Below are 19,788 nucleotides of genomic sequence, written 5' to 3' on the forward strand. Positions count from 1 at the left end.
TGTGTGGGTGCTGGGAGTCGAACCAGTGTCTTCTGGAAGATTAGCTGGTACTTTGAGCCACTGAGCCCTGCAAACCTACTTTTGATTGCATGGTCTCCAGGTGTGGTGGGCTGTGTGGGACTCTGTGCCTTCTCCACACTGTGGCCCTCGGTCACCCTCCAAGAGAGAAAGGATGTGGTAGGGAAAGGGACCACACCCTGGCTCTGCCACATCCTAGATAAATGAAGAAAGCTAGCCATCAGGCTATCCCTGGACCTCAGGTGTACACCTCGGAGCATGAAGCACTGCTTCAGGCCTTTCCCCTCCTAGAAGCTAGCTCTGAGTGTGGCAGAAAACACCCCCCCCAACCCTGGAAGTCACGCAGGGCCTCAGGACTTCTGGACCAGCTGAAGACTGCCTCCTACAGGCAGATGACAGTGTTCCCTGGATCTGGGGTCCAGAACGCACAGACCCTGTCTGGGTTTCTTTTTTTACATTTTTGATTTTATGAGGCAAGATTTCTTTATGTAGCCCAGGCTGACCCTCCTATATCAGGCTCCCTGCTCAGCCTGGCTTTACATTTTAAAATTGCTTTTTATACATTTAAATGATTAGGGAAAAAAAACACACAAGGAAGATTATTTCTCAGTAAGTGAACTTCTGTTTGTCCAGTGTCCATAAATAATCCAAGGAAGCACAGGCTGGCCGTCTTTTGCCTGGCCTTTAAGCTGCCTTTGGCTGCCATACAAGCTTCCGTGCCTACCTGGATCCACCTGCCAACCTTGGTGGATGGTAATAGAGCTGGATAAGCTGCAGGCTGTCTGGGTAGCACCAAGAGGCACACATCTCAGCCTACCCACCTTCCCCTCTACCCCTCATCCTCCACCCCCAGTGACCTGCGTCCTTCAACTTTTTTTTTTTTTGGAGCTGGGGACCGAACCCAGGGCCTTGCGCTTCCTAGGCAAGCGCTCTACCACTGAGCTAAATCCCCAACCCCGACCTTCAACTTTGTTTGTATTGCGTTGTCCACGCTCCCTGGCTCCACCGTACACCTGGTGTGTTTTCTTTACGTTTCAAATGGCACATGATATCTGTGTCTGGTGGCCACCTGGTGCCTGCCAGTCCCAGGCTTTTAAATTATGGTGGAACAGCGCCCCCTGCAGGCAACTCCGTATCTCGTCTTCTCTAGGGTGCAGTCTGGGGCACTGCTGGGCAAACTGAGCCCTGACATCCTCTTGGGTTGTGAGACACAGCCTATCACTGTGAGCACCTTGGCCAGCAGCTTAGTCTCTGGGCCCTGGGCCCCAGTATGCCCTGCACACGCTGGCTGGACTGCGGGACCTGGCATGGTGAACCCACTCAGCCTCTTCCCGTGGTCAGACATGGCCTGGACATAAGCCCGAGGCTGCCAGGAAGATTAAGGTCTGGAGATTGATGAGAGACATCATGCTTTGGAGGGTCTCTGGCTGGGGTGCCTCTGGCCTGTGTTTGTTGGTTTGAACCTAGAATCTTCAGGGAACGAAGGCCTTCAAAGACTCTGACTGGGTCCTTCACATCATGCTCCACAGTGAAGCCTTCATTCCTCTAAACCTTTCCCATATCCCCACCCAGATTGACGTTTTCTGTGAGGCCCCATGCCTGCCCCACATCTCATTCCAACCTCAGGAGGGGCTGTGTGGATCTGCAGTGGCCTTCTCTGATGTCTGCTCCTTCCCACAGAGCGCCGCAGCCAGGGGCTGTCCTCCCGTGTACAGAAGTGGTTCTACGAGAGGTTTGGGGAGTACGTGGAGGACTTCCGCTTCCAGCCAGAGGAGAACACAGTAGAGACGGAGGAACCCCTCAGTGCCCGCAGGTAGGGGCGCCTCACCAAGACCAAGGAGCTCCGTGCCAGGACCAGGGCCCTGCATTAAGCTTTGATGGGCTGGTCAGTTTTGATATCCCATTCAAGTGGGTGACTCAAGCTCCTGGAGACCCCTCATGCCCATGTTTCTGGGCCATCTCCTTGGGCTTGTGGAAAATCAGAATCATGCCACATCCACGTTGACTCATTTGTGGTTTGTGACAGAAGTCATGTGAGGGTTGTGTGTGCCCCATGTCCATCATGGGGGTTGGGTAGCTTAATGGTTCATGGACATGGTCCATCCAAAAACAGAGGCTCCCCTTATCAGACGTCCCTGTAGACCCCAGGGTCTCTAGAGAGTCAGGCCGTCAAGGTGCCTCCTGAGCAGCAAGGGCACTGAGCACTGTGTCTGTGTCACCGCGCACGGTCTCCAGGCTCCTGAGTGTCCTAGGCACTTGGAGGTCCTCCTTGCTGCCCTTGAACCAGTTAGTAGTGGTGCCTTCTCAGAGTGGCATGCTGGGCTGCTGGTGACTTCACACTGAGCCTAATCTCTCTCCCTCTCTCAGGTTAACTGAAAATATGAGAAGATTGAGTAAGTACTGTGGGGCTCGTGGGGGGGGGGAGGGGAATGGGAGGCAGGAGAGAGGGAGAGAGGGAGAGGAGACTGAGGGGGTGGAGAGGAGAGGGGAAGAGGAAGAAGGAGGAGAGAGGAGGGGGAGAAAGAGGGGAGGAGAGGTGGAAGAGGAGGAGACTGAGGGGGAGGGGGAGGAGGAGAGGAGGGAGAGTAGGCAGAGGGGGGAGGGAGCAGAGCGGGAGGGGGAAGGGGAGAAGGGGAAAAGAAGAGAGGGAGGGAAGGAGAGGAAAGAGGGCAGCCTCTGTGATTGTGAGCTGAATAAAACTCCCCAGAAAAGCATTTAAGGGCAACTCCCCCTCCCCCCCTGCCCCGTCCTCCTTGAGACAAAAGCTTGTGGCGGAAGTGTGTCTGGGATATACCGTAACCTTCAGGGCCAGTGGCGTGTTGAGCCTGCTCTGCTCAACTCAAAATTTAGAGCAACGATTCTCTCGTTTCCTGCTGCTGCGACCCTTTAATACAGTTCTCCTATCATGGCGACCCCCAACCATAAGATTATTTTTGTTGTTACCTCATAACTATAACTTTTGCTACTTTTTATGAATCCTAATGTAACTGTGTTTTTGGATGGTCATAGGCGACCCCTATGAAAGGGTCATTTGACCCCACCCCTAAAGGGGTTTGGAGCACGGGTTGAGAACCACTGATTCAGGATGAAATATGGCTCAGTCCTCCAATATTCCTTAAGCCCTACAGAGACAGAGTGGAAATGGCGGCTCCCCTCACTGTTTCTTCCCCTTCCCCATCTCCTGCTACTTATGGGCTGTGCTGGGGCAGGTGGCATCTCCTTATGGGGACCATGGTCAGTGGTCAGGAGGGACACTGGCAGCAGGGCCCTCAGTGGGTTTGGTCTTGCACTGCTGAGCTTGTTTTGCTTCTGCCTCGGGGCCCATGTGACCCTGTCTGTGTGCTACAGGGCGGGCTGGTGCTGTGCTGACTGCTGCAGTCTGTTCTGTCCCCAGAGCGCGGTGCCAAGCCTGTCACTAACTTCGTGAAGAACTTGTCTGCCTTATCTGACTGGTACTCTGTCTACACCTCTGCCATCGCCTTCACGGTGAGTGTTCTCCCAGGCTGGGTAGGGCCAGCAGGATGCCTGGACCAGTCTTCCCCGTGAGGCCCCTAGAGGGAGCCCCCAGGCAGTTCTTCTTTGGACTGTGTGCTCAGCTTCAGTCCCTGTCAGCAATATGGGTGTGTGCAGTGGTGAGCCCCCTCATCGGCTGTCAGAACCCAGCATGGGAATCACACTGGGGACAAGCAGAACTTCTTCATGGGGCCCCACCACCCTTTTCTGATCCCTGCTCACACAGAGCAGCCTCCCTGTCCACCACCTGCTGCCTTCCCGACTGCCCCAACCCACATGTCCCTAGATGTTTATAGAGCTGGGACTGGTCTCCCTTAACTGCTAGGAGGAAGCAGGCAGGACACAGCGCATACCAGAGCGCTCTGTTTGTATGTCCCTCCCCTTCTGACATGTTCCTAACCACATCCCTCACATTTCACCCTCAGGTATACATGAATGCTGTATGGCATGGCTGGGCCATTCCCATGTTCCTGTTCCTAGCAATTTTGAGGTTGTCCCTCAATTACCTCATCGCCAGGTAGGTGACCTGGGCTCTTGTGTGGCTGCATTGCACATGGCTATGCTGGGTAGCCTGCTGCCCCATACTGCTGTAACACAAGCTACAGAGTCATGTTCGTGGGTGGTCCTCCAAGAGGCTCTGGAGACTTTAGGGGACAGGCAATGGCTTCTGTATCACCCCAACAGCCTCCCTGGGGTGCTGAGTGTTTGGCAGGAAGTTCTCCCCAACCCTGGGGTGGGTGGGCAGAACTGCAGAATGCTGCACCCCCATGAACATCTTGATAGTTGTTGGTTATAAGGAAGCACTGAGCAGACAAGGTTAGAGTTTGCAGTGTGAGCGGCACGCACATGCACACCTACATGAAGCCGCTTCACTCCACCAAGGCTGAGGCCGTTCCCTCTGTCACTGTGTCCTCACTGAACATCCATGCCTGGAGAAGCCACGTCTCCTGGGTTGAGGGTTTCACCTGTGTGTGGTTGCTCCTAGGAGTAAACATTAGCCTGTTGCTTTGACCTGTGACAGAGCCGTTGACTCCAGATTTCCTTTCAGCCCCTCAAAAGACTACAAGTCCACATACCAGTCTTTGCCCTTCTCTTCTGTGCCTGTCATGGGAATTCACTTGAAAATGATTTTTGTAGGAAACACTAAAATGCCTCTGAAGGAGTCTTAAGTCCCCATTCGTCCACAACCCCTAGTCACCATCAATCCACTAAGAGGCATTTCGATGTCAATAAAACTTTATTAACAGACCTGTCAGTGGGCATGATGAGATAAAACAGGCAGTGTGAGTTTCTCCACACCCACAATGGCTGCTGTCGAATATGCACCAGCAGAGGAGAACTAGCATGGGTGACCAGTGAGATCTCAGCAGCCCAGCTTCCAGGATCTCTCCTCTGTGGCGATCCCTGGAGGAGCAGACGGCCCATACTCTAGCTGTTCTCCTGAAGGTGACTCAGATGACGTTTTCATGGTTGTGGTGGCTTCTGTTTTTTAGGGGCTGGAGGATACAATGGAGCATTGTGCCAGAAGTGTCTGAAGCTGTGGTGAGTCCTGGGGGGCAGTCTGTCCCGCTGTCTTAACCGGAACCCGTAACCAGTCAGGACTCATAACCTAGGGCCTCATCATGGGGAGTCCAGATGAGAATCCTGCCCTGACCAGGGCCCAGGCATGCTAGCCCTGAGCTCCAGGAGGCTACCCAATCAGACCCTCAACTGGATCAAGCTTCAGTACCTAGAAGCAGATTGCTCTGTCCTTCTGTCCTGGTTGACTTTTTTTTTCTTTTTTTTTTTTTTAAAGATTTATTTTATTATATATAAGTACACTGTAGCTGTCTTCAGATACACCAGAAGAGGGCATCGGATCTCTTTACAGATGGTTGTGAGCCACCATGTGGTTGCTGGGAATTGAACTCATGACCTCTGGAAGAACAGTCGGGTGTTCTTAACCACTGAGCCATCTCTCCAGCCCCTGGTTGACTTTTTCTATCTGGGATTGATGAAGGGGCAAGAAGGGAATTATTACAGCCTCCATATAGCTTGTGGGTAGGGAGGAGAACAGGATTCCAGACAAGTGGTCATGACCCTGTCCTGGACACCACAACCTCTGTCCAGCCAGCCCCTACCTGGCTTGAACATAACCCCTGCAAAAGGAGGTCTTTCAACTCCCAAAGGGACCATGATGCACAGGCTGAGAACCTCTGCTCTAGAGTCTCAAGGGACTGTTGGGCCTGTTGGACAGAGGGAGGCCGCAACGCCTGTAGGTATACTTGATATTCTGTGGAGTACATAGGGTTGGGGCAGTCTCCAGTAAGGCAAGCCAGTATCTTACCCCGCCCTAGGACTGGGGGAGCCCTTAGGAGATTCTTACTGAAGCAGTAGTCATGTGAACCTAAATGGGCCTGGCCTCGGTTACCCTGACTGTCAAGGAGTGAATGGGGGCAATTTTGACAAGATATACCATTGCAGTGAGCTGGGTGGGTGAGTCACTGTGTATGCTCACCCTGTGGGGACCTGCAGCCTGCCTACCCCCTCCTGCAGGGCAACAAGCAGCAGGAGAGACTCCACCCTTAGCGCAGCAGATGCGTTTACAGCCAGTCCTCTGGCTCTATTGGACAGCAGTGACCCACAGATCCCTAGGGCCGGGAGTCTTCAAGCTGTGTTGTCAGTAATTCATCTGAACTGTTAAATTCCAGTGGAAAATTCTCTCTTCCCTTTGACTGAAGGAACCTGCGAAGGAAGATCTGACCGTGTCCGAGAAGTTCCAGCTGGTGCTGGATGTCGCCCAGAAAGCACAGGTGCCACCTCTGAGCTTGCCCATTACCCTGGGAGGGAGGACCCCTGCTACAGAGGCTTTGCATGCCTGCTGTGGGTTGACCTGCCTCTTCTAGTCGATCTCTCTCACTCTGGTGAGAGATACATGGCTTCCTGATGAATCTCTGGCCTTATGTGGACAGAGCCCTTCACCACCAGGGCTGAGCACCCCAAGAATTCAGGGCTGAGCATCCCCAGAAAGTCAGAGCCCGACATCGTCTGCCTTCTTCATTACATCCAGTGAGCTTAGCCCTAACCCCGACAACCTCAGACTTGGGAGTGGCGGAGTAGGACCACAGGGCTCTGGTGATAGTAGGCTGTGTATTTCCCCGGTGCCTTCTGGGGGTGTCTGTGTGATAGACAGACCCTCAAGCTTGTGGTCACTTGAGTTTCTTCTCCATGCAGAATCTCTTTGGCAAGATGGCCGACATTCTGGAAAAGATCAAGAAGTAAGTGGCTGTCCCTGCAGCGAGGGTGGTGTGCACCACCCGACCTGACCTCCATCTTCCTTCCAGCTTGTTCATGTGGGTGCAACCTGAGATCACGCAGAAGCTGTATGTCGCCCTGTGGGCCGCCTTCCTGGCTTCTTGCTTCTTCCCCTACCGCCTGGTGGGGCTTGCTGTTGGTAAGGGGGGAAAAAAAAGGCCACCAACCTGGGAAACTGTTAAAGGAAGTGTCACACAAGGTGGGGGGATGGGCCAGAACTCCCGCCCTCTGTCTGCATGGATGTATCCCCTGCTCTCTCCTCAGGCCTCTATGCTGGCATCAAGTTTTTCTTAATTGACTTCATCTTCAAACGCTGCCCAAGACTTCGAGCCAAGTACGACACACCCTATATCATCTGGAGGAGCCTGCCCACTGACCCCCAGCTCAAGGAGCGTGCTGGTGCCACCGTGTCACGCAGGGTGAGTCCCCCAGTCCCCACCACCCTGAGGAGGGTGCACGCAGAGACATGAAGCTGATGGACCCTGACCTCTGACTCTACATCTGCTCACTTGGAGCCTGGTGTTTTCCAGGCCTTAGCCTTTGAGACAGACAGTGGAAAGCACCATAAGGATTTCCCCTATGACCACCACTTAATATGTCAGGGCCAGCCAGCCCTGGGAGGAGCGGGCCAGTATGTTCTCCTCTCGGTCTTAGGCAGGTGGCGTGCTCAGGCCCAGCCGTGTTCTCAGGGATGTGTAAGAAGTTACATTAGCGTCTCCACGTGAGCATTCTCTCAGGAGTGGCCATTGACCTGCTGCTTTTTGTAAGAATGAAACGCTGAGTTGGTTTGGAATGGTCACACTCTGGGGTCCAGGACACGAGAATCTGTGGGGAAGCTGAGGTCAGCCATAGGTCAGAGTAGCCAGGCCCGGAGAAGCACCACTGACTCTTTTCCAACAAGTGGAGGGTCACCCAGGACACAGCTTGGCCTTTGGGGACAAACCGAGGGCCCGTTTTAGCCCTGGACTGGCTGAGGACAGAGACTTCCTAGGGCTCAAGACCACATACCCTAAACTCAGGCATGGCTGGTACATCCTGGTGGAGGCTAGCCCACTTTGTCCCCTGTGGCCCACAGTCCCCATGTGTGTGTTCTGAGTTATGTTCAATACTCTGTGCTCACGAGTTCTCACCACATGCACCCCCCTTTTTCTTTTGCAACGGTCATGTGTGTGCCTGTTGTTACCTTTCTGGCCAGCTATCAGGGCATGACAAGGTACCGTGTCCGTGTGGAAACCCCCTTGGGCCTGCTGTGAGCTGATGCTATGACACTGCTGTGCTGTGATTGATTTCCTAGCCTCGTGTGGCCAGTTGACTTCTGAAATGTCAGCTTTAACTAACCCCAGAGCAGAACCCGAGCTAGGCAGCCGTGTCCTGTGCGTGCTAAAGCCCAGGCTTGGTCTCAGCACTGTGTGTATCCCCGGGGGAAAGGGTCTCCTCTAGCCCAGGTAGCAGGCGGAATCTGTCCAGTGCAGGACCAGCACCGAAAGGGGCCTGCGGGCGCCCCACTCTACCTCTTCCAGAGGGCATAGAGCCTATCTGTCAGTTTGCAGCTGGTATCGGCAGACAGGCCAGTGTGTCCCCGTACCAGCAGCGGGTCCAGCCGCCTCTCGCCACAGCCTGACCAGCACTGTGTACTGTTGGCAGCTGCAGACGGCGTCGTCACGGAGCTACGTCTCCAGCGCTCCAGCCGGGCTGAGTAAGGATGAAGACGCCGGTCGCTTTCACAGCACCAAGAAGGGAAACTTCCACGAAATCTTTAACTTGACCGAAAACGAACGCCCACTAGCAGGTAAGTAAGGACGAGTCCATGACCCAGCCAGTCCCGGAATAGAGGGAAGACTAGGACAGGGTCTTAGCCCACGCAGGAGGCATGGCCCCACCTCTAGGACAGGCTGAAGGAACCTGTGAGGAAAATGCCCAGACTTACTTCCCAGAGAGGTGACATAGGAGTCTTGGGTTTTCCCAGGAATCAGGAGGACCTGTGACATCAAGGTCCCTGAGCTATGTTTTCAGCATAGATTCAGGTGGGCCTTGTCGAAGCAGGAATCCCCAGAGAATGGGGCTCAGCCTGATCCACTTGCTGGGGATCCTCATATCATAGCATCAAGGTACAAACCGGATGCTAGCCCAGGCGTGCCCTGGCACTTTGGCTTGAGTGTGCAACCCGTCACAGATACCTCAAGACTGGGTTGTCCAGTCAGCCTTCTGGAAAGGTGTTCAGTAAGTGCCTGAGATGCAGAATCTTAAGGCTTGGCCTGTGCTGCAGGCTTGGTGTGTGGAAAGCCGCCCAAGTCAGTAAGGATTGGTTACTGACAGATGGCGGAAGCCCCAGACACTAGGTGATCTCATTCCTGACACATCTCCCTCCCCCGACTCTGTGTGTATTCACAGCGCTGGGATGGAACCCAGGGCTAGCTTGCTGGGTGAGCACTGTGCCCCCATCAGCCCACACTTGGACCTGATTCTGCCGGCCCCTCGTGGATGTGGTTACATCTTTAACAAGTTGGTGCTGACAGGCAGCAACATAGGTCAAGGCCCAGGCATTTCCAGAGGAAGGAAATTCCAGGTCTGTTTTCTCCATCAGTGTGTGAGAATGGTTGGCGTTGCTGCCTCATTAACCGAGACCGGAAGATGCCCACGGACTACATCAGGAACGGGGTTCTGTATGTGACAGAGAAGTGAGTGATGCCAGAGGCCCAAGCGTGACTGTTGGGGAGGAAGTGGGAGGTCCCTAGGTCCCAGACACACGCCCAGGTCCAGCAGGCATGTGTTGCAGTGTTCCAGCCCAACCTCAGTTCCATACTTTGTCCATCTCTCTGGACTACCTGACTCCATTCCTGGGCCAGCCCCGCCCTCCCTTGGGCTGATGGATTCTCTCATTTGGGATGCTCGTGTGGGGTTCATGGCTACTCTGATAGGTAAGGGGTGGAACCTCTCAGGAAGTAGACTATATAGTGACCTTTGAGGGTCCACTCCATGACGCCCGCTGTCTGAGGCTAGGCTAAAGGTAGCTTTGGCCTTTCTCCACTATGTGGAGCTACAAAGTACCTTATCCATGCTATGCCTCAGTACCCCGTGGGATTTGAGGGCTACAACAATGGTAGGCTGTACAGACGGCCATCCTCATGGGCTGTCTCCCATACCTGCAGCAATAGCCATAGCCCCAGGTCCCTTCCTGCTCATCCTGTCAAAGGACTCTGCCCAGGACAGCCTGGTGGGGCCCCAAGACACCTCCCTGCCACTCCTGCTAGTAATCCTCTGGGAGAGAAAGGCCTAGATGTAGCACAGAGAAGCTCAGTTTCTTCCACATGCTGAATGTGGTGGGTCCCTGACCAGCTCCACGGGGCTGTGGAGGCAGTCAGAGGACCCTACTTAGCGGAAGCCCCCCTCCTCCACCCCAGCCTCTCTGGCCTGGTGGCGGCTATCTCAGGCCTCTGCATCTCCTCCCCTTCTAGTTACCTGTGCTTCGAAAGCTCCAAGTCTGGGTCGTCAAAGAGGAACAAGGTGATCAAGCTGATGGACATCACAGATATCCAGAAGGTGGGCACCAACTCATCCCACCACACTTATAACCTGGGCGGTCGGTAGGCCACAAAGATGGAGAAGTTTGTGGATATGAGCCCAGGGTTGGGGGTTGAGGGTTGGGGGGGTGGATCAGAGGAAGAAATCTGTTGAGCATTGGGGCCAACCAAGTAGCCTGGGTCCAAGCTGGCAGTAGTCATGAATAGTTCTAGTACAAGACAGGGCCTTCTCGCTCTGTTGCCTTGGTTCAGCCCATGGCTATCTAGTTACTCCCCCAGGTTCACAGGTCACCAGAAGGCACACAGCCAGGGCCAGGGCCAGGCCAGGGTCGTCCTAGCCTTTCCCTAGGGAGCAGCCATGTTAACAGGTGGCCTTACACAGACTATCAGCCACCCGGGAGTCATTTGGGGGAGGTGCCACAAAAATCAGAAGACAGCCCTTTAGCTCCTGTGGCTGGGGTGTCCTAATCCTCTACAGGTCTTGGTGTCTGTGTGTCTGACAGAAGGACAGTGTCCTAGTCACGTGGGGGACTAGCTTCACCCCTGTCCTCGGGAGAAGCCCGTGGTAATGGCCGAAATTCTTTCCTTTCAGTACAAAGTCTTGTCTGTCCTCCCTGGCTCGGGCATGGGAATTGCTGTATCTACACCATCAACTCAGAAAGTAAGTACCTGGCAGATGACACCCTACCCCTGGCCTGGGACCTAAGTGAGCCTCCCGGGGATAGGGATGTGGTTTCAGTTTGAGGGGAAGCTCCCTTCTCCCTCAGCACAGGAACCTACTCCATGGAGTCAAGGTCCAGAACGCTTAGCTTGGTTGGGCGCCATACACTTACAGGACAGACATGTTTATGAAGCCTAGAGGGAACGGATCCTGCTTGTATTCAAGGAGAACAGGCTGGGTTTGACCGGGGCCATTGTAACCCTAGCCTGGCCATGAAGCTCTCATTCCCCAGCAATCCATTTCTTCTCCGCCAGCCCCTGGTATTCGGCGCCATGGTGCACAGAGACGAAGCCTTTGAGACCATTTTCAGCCAGTATGTGAAAATCACGTCTGCAGCAGCCTCTGGCGGTGACAGCTAGTATTGACACTGAGATGTTGCTGGAATCTTTTCCAACCATTGGCTAGAGGAGCAGGCGTCCTCACCATCCTCGGCAATAATTCTCCCGGACCGTGGCCGGTCCTATTGGCCTCGATTCTGCAGACCAGAAGGGCTGGAACTCATGGAGCGGTGCCGGGCTGGCCCGTGCTGAGCGCGTGAAGTACCTTCGTGACCACCTGTGGACACAGGTGGTTAACGTCACCTGTTTGAAGGATGGCACACAAGACACTGGACCTCAGGCCCTGCTAAGCACAGCTCCTCACTCTCCTTTCCGGCCTGGGTACAGACCCAGCCGCTGCTGTCCCGAGAGGCTCCTTGGTCTTATAACCCCTGTTCTCCAGAGGCTTTTTCCACCAAAGCCATAGCTGGGAATGGTTGTGGCCTCTTCCTGCAGGGGTGGTAAGACAGAAACGGTGGGGAGGGCCCTCTCCAGTGACGAAATGGCTAGTCATCTCACCCAGCCCTCAGACCCTCTTTCCACATTGGACCTACTGTGGGCACTTCGAGGCTTTGGGTAGGGCCTCTCAGGGCTTGGTGTTTTTGGGGTACCTCCCCCTCCATTTTTCAGTGTCACTCATCATGGCTTGACACTCCAGCCAAGAGGCCAGGCCAGTGGTTGGTGTCCGGCGAGGGTCCAGAATGGCGCGTCGGCAAAAGCACACCTTTTTAACACTTTGCTCTTTGGAAGGTTTGGGGGGGGGACGGGACATTCTCCACTCTGCTATTAAGTGGTCATCTGGCTGGCGTTTGGCCTCCAGACTGCAACCACTCGGGGTAACAGGGTGGGTTCAAGGAACTGTCCTGAGGGACTGTCAGGGAGATTTGGCAAGGGCCCTGTGCCACAGGAGACAGCTGTGGGCAGAGCCTAGAGGTTGGGGGCCCGAGTTGCCCTGCACCTCTAACATCTAACAGTATTCTCTCTTTCTGCACTCCCAGCAAGGGCAAGGCAGATCCCACCCTACCCATGCTTCCTGCCCAGACAAAGGTGGAAACTTCATGGGTGGGCGATCTTGCAGGCCTCGGCCGCTGAAGGGGACAACCACTATCCCCACCTGTGGATTTTCCAGGTGGACCACTCTGGCTCCTTCAGCTTGTCCCGAGTCCTTCAAATGTCACTGAGATTGCTTTTTTGAAGAAACAGAAGATTATATTTTTTACAGAGAGCAAGCTGTCTTTCTTATTTTTGTATCATTTTTCAAATGTAATTTTTACCTTTGCTCCAACGCTCATTTGCCCACGTGGGTGTGAGGCCCGGTGGCTTGGGCTCATGACACCTCATTCCCAGGGACTTCAGGCCACGCACTGGGGGTGGGAAGGGCTCGCCAGGCAACCAGATCAAGCACACACGCCACGCCAGACGTGCAGCAAAGGCCACACAGCTCCAGGTACATAGACGGAGGATTCTGAACAGGGAGGCGGGACCCTCCTCCACCCAGGGGCGTGGCTTGAGCCCCTGGATTATGCTCATGCTATGAAGAGCATGGAGCGAGACAAGGACCACCCCAACATGCCAGAGGGGGGGCGACATGGCCCGTCTGTGGGGATGGCTTCACAGGTGATAGCCACACACAGTGGTTAACGCTTTATGGACCCTGGCAGTGCCCGGGTTAGTGAGCGCTGCCACCTATCGTGCCACAGAGAGGCCTTAGGCTGTGGAGGCTTTCGGGGTGGAGTAAGTGGTTTAGTTTGAGTCTCTTTCTCTGGGAAAGAGAGATGAAGACTGACCATAGGCCAGGGCAGTGGGTCAGGGAGGTGACGGTGGCAGCCCCAAGTTCCACTGTTAGTTCCACCATTGGCCACCAGCAGGTCTTTGGGTGGAGCTCAGGGGGACAGGGCTGGGCCAGGGGCCTAGGCAGCCTCTAGTCATAGTTACAGAGACACTGGGGTTTGTACTGAACTGTGTGATCTGGGCAGGTGTTTAATTGCTGACTAATCACTGACCTAGAATGTTCAATTCTGTGTGTGTAAAGCTTGAGTCTGTTTGGGATCTGTAAATAATTGTCACTGGTGTAACTTTTGTTCTACAAAAGGATCATATTCTATAAAGAACTGAAGATAGGAAAAAATTCCTCTGTCACTTTTTTTTAAAAAGAAACCCTTGTTTAGATACAAAGTCTTGTATAAATTATAATTTTTATTTAATAAACCTAAAATGCTCTGTGCTGAGTCTGGGGGATCCTCTCTATTCTTAGCAGAGTGTGGAGATGTTGGTCGGTAGAGCAGCTGGGTAGGTCCCAGGCCTACACCACACCGGTGTCCTTGTGGTCACTAGTGCCATTTGGGTTCAGCACAAAATAACAAGAATGAAGGCTTGGGTTATGAAGTGGGATGGGGAGTGGGTGCTGATTGCTGTACTGCGCCCCCTGGTGTGAGGGAGGCTGGGAGTAGGAGATGGTCCCTGAAAGACAGAGGGGAGAAGCGGTTGGCCCTGTGTGGTGTGGGGGAAGGGGGGAGTCTGGAGCAGGCAGTGCCTTGGGGTTGCAGTGTAGGCCTTGGCTCCACTGAGCTGTGGTCACTGCCAGCCCTGGGTCCTGAACAGAAGAGTCTGGCAAAGCTGTAACGTTGATTCAGATGCTGACATTGGATGCAGAAGGGTAGGAGAAAACCTGGGAGTCAACACCAGTATGGGCACGCTGTTAGTGCCTGGTCTCACCTCTGTCCCCAATGAACACCCAGTAAGCTGCCCAAACCTCTTTGGAAAGGGGTTACAACCAGTGGGTACCCAGGAGTGTGGCCATAGGATAGACATTGCATGTTCTGTGCACTCACCTATACATTATCAATCTACTGACCCATCCATCATGTATGTGTATATCTATTCTTCATACATGTGTAATTTATCCACTTACCATCTTTTCTCCCTCTATCCATCCATAACAAGCACACACTATCCATCTACCCATCCATCCATCCATCCATCCATCCATCCAGTCATCCATCCATCCATCCAGTCATCCATCCATCTATCCATCCACCTACCCACCCACCCATCCATCCAGTCATCCATCTATCCACCCACCCATCCATCTACCCATCCATCCATCCATCCATCCACCCACCCACCCATCCACCCAGTCATCCATCCATCTATCCATCCATCCATCCATCCATCCATCCATCCATCCATCCATCCATCCATCCATCCACTCATCTATCCATCCACCCATCTATCCACCCACCCACCCACCCACCCACCCATTCATCCATCCATCCATCCATCCATCCATCCATCCATCCATCCATCCATCCATCACACACACTGGCTTTGGTGCTGTAACATAGCATAGTGAGGGTTCCCTAGGAACTTGGAAAGTAGATACTCTCAGCTCTCCCGAGAGCACACCCCACCATGACAACCTAATCACTCCTCACTCACCCTCTCTGTGCCTCTGCAGCCATGCTTCCTGAGCCCTTGGCTCGACCTCTCAGCTATTAATGCCACCATACCTAGTCCTGTTTGAGGCTCTCATCTGGTTCCCTTAGGCCAACCGGAGTATCTGAGGGCACAAGGCATGTAGACCCTGACATGTGCCACATGCAAGCACAGCTGTATCAGTAAGAGACGGGTCCTTCAGGCCAACGGTAGAGCCTACTAGCTAAATAATAATGCTATGTGAGATGCATCCCGAGTGACACAGGGAGGGACTACTCAATAGTTAAAATGGCAGCAGAGCTCGACCCCCGAGGAGGTCAGGGAGAGCACAATGAATATTTAGGGTGTCATTCAGTTTCTTAGCAAAGACTCATTAAACCATGTTTTCATCTTTTTTTCTTTTTTTTTTTTTTCTTTTCTTTTTTTTCGGAGCTGGGGACCAAACCCAGGGCCTTGAGCTTGCTAGGCAAGCACTCTACCACTGAGCTAAATCCCCAACCCCCTTTTTTTCTTTTTTTAAATCTGCTTTGAAAAGAACTTGTAAAAGAGGGGAGAGGGGAAGCCATATTCTGCCCAAAGTAACTTTATTTTTTGTTTTCTCAAACATATCAGATTAAATATGCCACTTCCTAATCTTGAGGCCAGCAAGACCGGGAGGCATATTGGGCCATTCTCGTGTCAGTGCTCCCAGTCAGTGCTCCTGGCTCCAGGAGATTGCGTGGAGGACTGAAACATCCTCTGGGAAACCACCTGCTCCTTGTTCTGCCGCTTAGTTTCTATAAACAAGAATAAGTTACCGCGTATGACTGCTGCCTAACTGTTGTGCACTGGTGGGCTACAGAGGGAGTTAAAACATGGACCACACCCCCTACAGGATTCTATGTGGCCACTGTCTAACCTTTACTCCTGTTTGGTTTTTGTTTTTTTGGGTTTTTTTTTATCTCCTAAAATACCTAAGACCCGGGGAGGTTGGGGTATTGCATCTAAGAAGCATCATGGAGACTGTCTACTACTTGGGAATGTCAGGGGTCCCCGCCCATCCTGCACACCCGTGTCAAAGGTCCTGAGTGTCAGACACTCATGATGCCCCGTGATAGCGCCAAGGTTTGAGATCCCGGATGCAGTGCAAAGCACCATCAAAGCACCCTCTGTCTGCCTCTCTCCTCCAGAACTGGCAGGAGGTGGACCAGGGCATGGGTATCAGGTAGCAAGGCCAATGAAGATCTGAATCCTTGGAGGAGAGTGCAGTTCCTGAGATCCAGGGGCGCCCACAGCTGCCTCGGGCCCTGAGCCCCCTCTCCAATGCCAGGGGTGAGTGGGCACGTCGAGGTGACCAACCAAGCATTTTTTCTCACGATGCTTCAGAGCTGCCTACCTACTCACAGAGCTGCTAGTCTGACACCTTTGGGTTCTGTCCATCCAGGGACAGATCTAGATAGAAATTGCTAGGTGCATTTATTCTTTCTAAACAGCTTTCCACTCGACAACCAATCATTGAATAGCACCGCCTTTAAAGATTGCCTTTAAAGTGGTTCCTTAACATGGCCACCCTCGCAGCTGCTCTTCTGTCTGTCTGGGACTGAATACTAAACAGAAGGATTTCCTGCATGCCTCAAAATATAAGTCAGTCCAAGAGCACCTAGAAAGAGGTGCAGCCTGCGGAACTCTGTGGAAGAGTAACAGGACCCTCTGGGATGCACGCTTTCCCCAATGCAGAACCTAAAACCTACTCTTGTAACAGTCAGTGCCCTTCCCCCATTTGCAAGTCAAGATTAAGCTGCGTAGTCTTGAATTTCACATAAAACTCTTTTACACTCATTTCAGATTGCGTCCGTCTCGAGACACAGCAGAGGCCATAGCGCGTGGCTGAGAAGCCCCTGGGTCAGGAATGCCTTCAGAGGAAAACTGGTCATGAGCCCAGGGCTTCAGCCAGAGCAGCTCGCGCCCCCTTGTGGAGAGAGAGAGCAAATTGCCAAGTCGTGGATTGTGTTGGACATAGTTCTTGATGGACAGGGAGAAAGCGGTGAAATAAGTACATGGAACAGAATCCATGGTGTGGGAAGAATGGATGTAGACCCAGGAATAGACATAAAGTTTGCACCAAAGTACTTGGGGGGAGGGGTGACCTGAGATCACCTACCATCCCGCTGGTGACAGTCGGGTTGAGGGCGGTATCGAACTCACAAAGTACCCTCTGTGTGTGCCATGTTGCACTGCCTCCCCGACAAACCCAGCTATGAAAGTGCTTTGATTCCAAATAGAGCCTCCTCTTAGCCAGTGCTTCGAGGACTGCCCTGGCCAGGGCGTGCAGGCTACCAAGACTGACGGAATAAAGCTTCCAAGTGGGTGCTTTGCTGGATTGTCTCACAGGACGCAGCTATGAACGCAGCAGATGTGGGGATCCTGAGGATGAGACATCACCCTGGGCGTCTCCTCGAAGTGACGTGGCCCTGTTCTGCAGGTGTGGCTGGGCAGACGACCTCGCTGAGTTACAGTTTGCGGTGCACGGCAAGGGCTGCACAGCGACTCATCCCGATCATAAATGAAGGTGGGCGTAAAGTGAAGGCAAAGACAGCCATCTGCCTTCCCAAACCTGGTCATGGATGACTCCAGAGAAAGTCTCACCAGAGGGGTCAGAGTGACCGGGCCATTACCCGTGTGTCCAGATGGTGTAACCTGATTCCTGGGACGGAGTCATGTCATGATGTCCCTAAAATTATTGCAGTGTAACCACTAAAGGGCCGTCTTGAAATTCGTCTGGTCGGCATGGCTAAAATCTAGGAAGCCAGTGCCCCAAACCAGCGAGTGCCGTTTGCCGAGAACGAGTGAAAAACGACGTGGATGCACGCGGAGCCGAGGATGCCGGGTATGTATACAGAACTGTTGACAAAGCTGTCTTTTCTAAAAACCAAGATTTACCTATCAAAAATAAATTTCTAAATTCAAGTGGATATGTCAACATAATTGGTCAGTCGAAATTTTCTTAAGTAATATTCACACTTCCCAAAGCTCCTGGGCTTTGGGATTCTTCCTTAGGACTCTTCTTCGATCCCCCGAGCAAAGAGGCGCACCAGCTGGCAGTGGACCCTGCAGAGACAAACGGCGGCGTTTAAACTCCATGTGTTCCACCACTCACGGCTGACCTGAGCCCCACACCTCCCAGGATCTTAACAGTCCTCCCCAGGTCTCCGAATGTACACAATCACACTGACGGTCTGTTCTCAAAAGACAACTTGCTCTATTCTTCTTGTGGGGAAGGACTTTTCCTTCTTCTGTTCTGTTGGATTCTATTCCAATACCACGTGTTGGGGAGCAAATGCCCTCCAGCAGCAAGAGTGGGCCTTCCTCTGGCATACTCACTGCTTGGAGGCTGGGCACTTGGAGGCCTAGTTAGCAAGTTGCAGGGGTGACTCACTAAGGCTTAGTACCAACCCTGTAAGCTTGGTTAAGAGTGACTCTCTCTGAGCTGCCTTTGAGTACCTTGGTGACTGAGTGGGTGAAGTCGCCCACAGCCAGCCACCTGGCCCCAGGTTCTTGCACATGTCCTTATGGGCCACCTGAAGCTTCCAGGGCCCCTCAGGCTGTGTGGCATGGCCTCTTTGGGTTCCTCTGAGGCTCGTACATCCTTCCTCTTCGCCTGACAGAATAAGTATGCCCTTCCCAGTCCCTCTGACTCCTGCCTGGGGGTTCCACATCCCAACCCTGAGCACCTATCATTGACCTTAAATGCTTGAGGCAGGGGAAGGGGGGAGTCCAGGACTTAGAAACCACCTAGGAAGCCATCGCTTTTGCTTATTTTTGACTAGAGGGGGGGGCGGGGTGTGTGACTATGACCTACAGAGACCAAGGGCAGAATGGCAAAAATGGCAAAGAAAGAGAACAGAGCAGAGGAGCGTCAAAACCCCAGGAACCTGTCTGCAACAGATAGCGTCCCAAAGTCAGCACCTGCCCCATGCAAACTTCAGACCACACAGCCACCACAGCTGGTATAAGGATACGGCGAAACGATGCCTCTTGCTTTCTGCCACAAACCCCAGTGAGCTCTCCTGATGTCTGTGAAGCACCCTTTGGCGGGGACAGCTTTCCCGGACAGACATTTGAGGTGGGTGGCGGGGGTCCCGCCCACTCACCTGACCTCAATGGCAGGGCTGTGCAGGACTTCCCCATCACAGTTCCAGGAGCTTCTAGAGGTTGGGCAGGCGCAAGGGGGGTTGTCCTTGCAGATCTGCCCAAACTTCTGCTTCTCTAGTTCCTTCAAGTCATTGTCATCATCTTCCACGTGCTTTGATGTGAACTGGAATTTCTTGACTCGATAAACTTCAACGAAAGTGAAGCCAAACTGTCAAGGCAAACATCCCGGGAAGAGAGTGGGTGTGTGAGACGAGACTTCCACCTCTGCTGCTTCAACTAGCCAGGTCAGACAACAGTGTCTCCAGGCCACCAGCCCTCCTCATCTGACAACTGAGAGACTAGATGTGCACTGCCCTCCCAGGAGCGTCACACAACTGCTGATACCTTTGAAATCTCAGGTCTGAGGCTGGAGGGATGGCTCAGCGGTTAGGAGCACCGACTGCTCCTCCAGAGGTCCTGGGTTCAATTCCCAGCAACCACATGGTGGCTCACAACCATCTGTGATGGGATCTGATGCCCTCTTCTGGTGTGTCTGAGGACAGCTACAGTGTACTTAAATATAATAAATAGATAAATAACTTTAAAAAAAAAAAAAAGAAAAGCGCTCATACCGCTTTTACAAAGGACTCAAGTCTGGTTCCCAGAACCCACATCAGGCAGTTCACAGCTACTCGTAACTTCAGTTCCAGGGGAAAAAATCCAACACACACACACACACACACACACACACACACACACACACACACACACACGTCATTTTTAAAAATCCTCCGCAGATATAAATACTTTAAAGATTCCTATGTTTCATTAAGGGTGGTTTGTAGAATTCTCTATTTCT

At 53.0% G+C, this 19,788-nt stretch overlaps 2 protein-coding genes across 15 annotated transcripts in view; one reads left to right on the forward strand and one right to left on the reverse strand.

The window, feature by feature from the left end:
• Gramd4 (GRAM domain containing 4) overlaps positions 1 to 13,612 on the forward strand; it is a 74,683-nt gene extending 61,071 nt beyond the window's left edge. For all 7 annotated transcript variants that reach the window (XM_087557508.1, XM_087557506.1, NM_001427302.2 and 4 more), the window contains 14 exon segments: positions 1,699 to 1,831; positions 2,386 to 2,411; positions 3,413 to 3,504; positions 3,957 to 4,048; positions 5,025 to 5,073; positions 6,252 to 6,323; positions 6,745 to 6,788; positions 6,855 to 6,964; positions 7,090 to 7,244; positions 8,470 to 8,614; positions 9,410 to 9,503; positions 10,281 to 10,365; positions 10,939 to 11,007; positions 11,322 to 13,612. In XM_087557508.1, the coding sequence (XP_087413634.1) occupies positions 1,699 to 1,831; positions 2,386 to 2,411; positions 3,413 to 3,504; positions 3,957 to 4,048; positions 5,025 to 5,073; positions 6,252 to 6,323; positions 6,745 to 6,788; positions 6,855 to 6,964; positions 7,090 to 7,244; positions 8,470 to 8,614; positions 9,410 to 9,503; positions 10,281 to 10,365; positions 10,939 to 11,007; positions 11,322 to 11,426 (1,271 nt within the window). In that variant the 3' untranslated portion in view covers positions 11,427 to 13,612.
• Positions 13,613 to 15,386: 1,774 nt separating this feature from the next.
• Cerk (ceramide kinase) overlaps positions 15,387 to 19,788 on the reverse strand; it is a 42,912-nt gene continuing 38,510 nt past the window's right edge. For all 8 annotated transcript variants that reach the window (NM_001134861.1, XM_087556615.1, XM_087556613.1 and 5 more), the window contains 2 exon segments: positions 15,387 to 17,906; positions 18,950 to 19,158. In NM_001134861.1, the coding sequence (NP_001128333.1) occupies positions 17,852 to 17,906; positions 18,950 to 19,158 (264 nt within the window). In that variant the 3' untranslated portion in view covers positions 15,387 to 17,851.

This window comes from Rattus norvegicus, chromosome 7 (assembly GCF_021556685.1).
Source record: "Rattus norvegicus strain SHRSP/BbbUtx chromosome 7, alternate assembly SHRSP_T2T, whole genome shotgun sequence".
NCBI classification, from domain to species: Eukaryota; Metazoa; Chordata; class Mammalia; order Rodentia; family Muridae; genus Rattus; species Rattus norvegicus.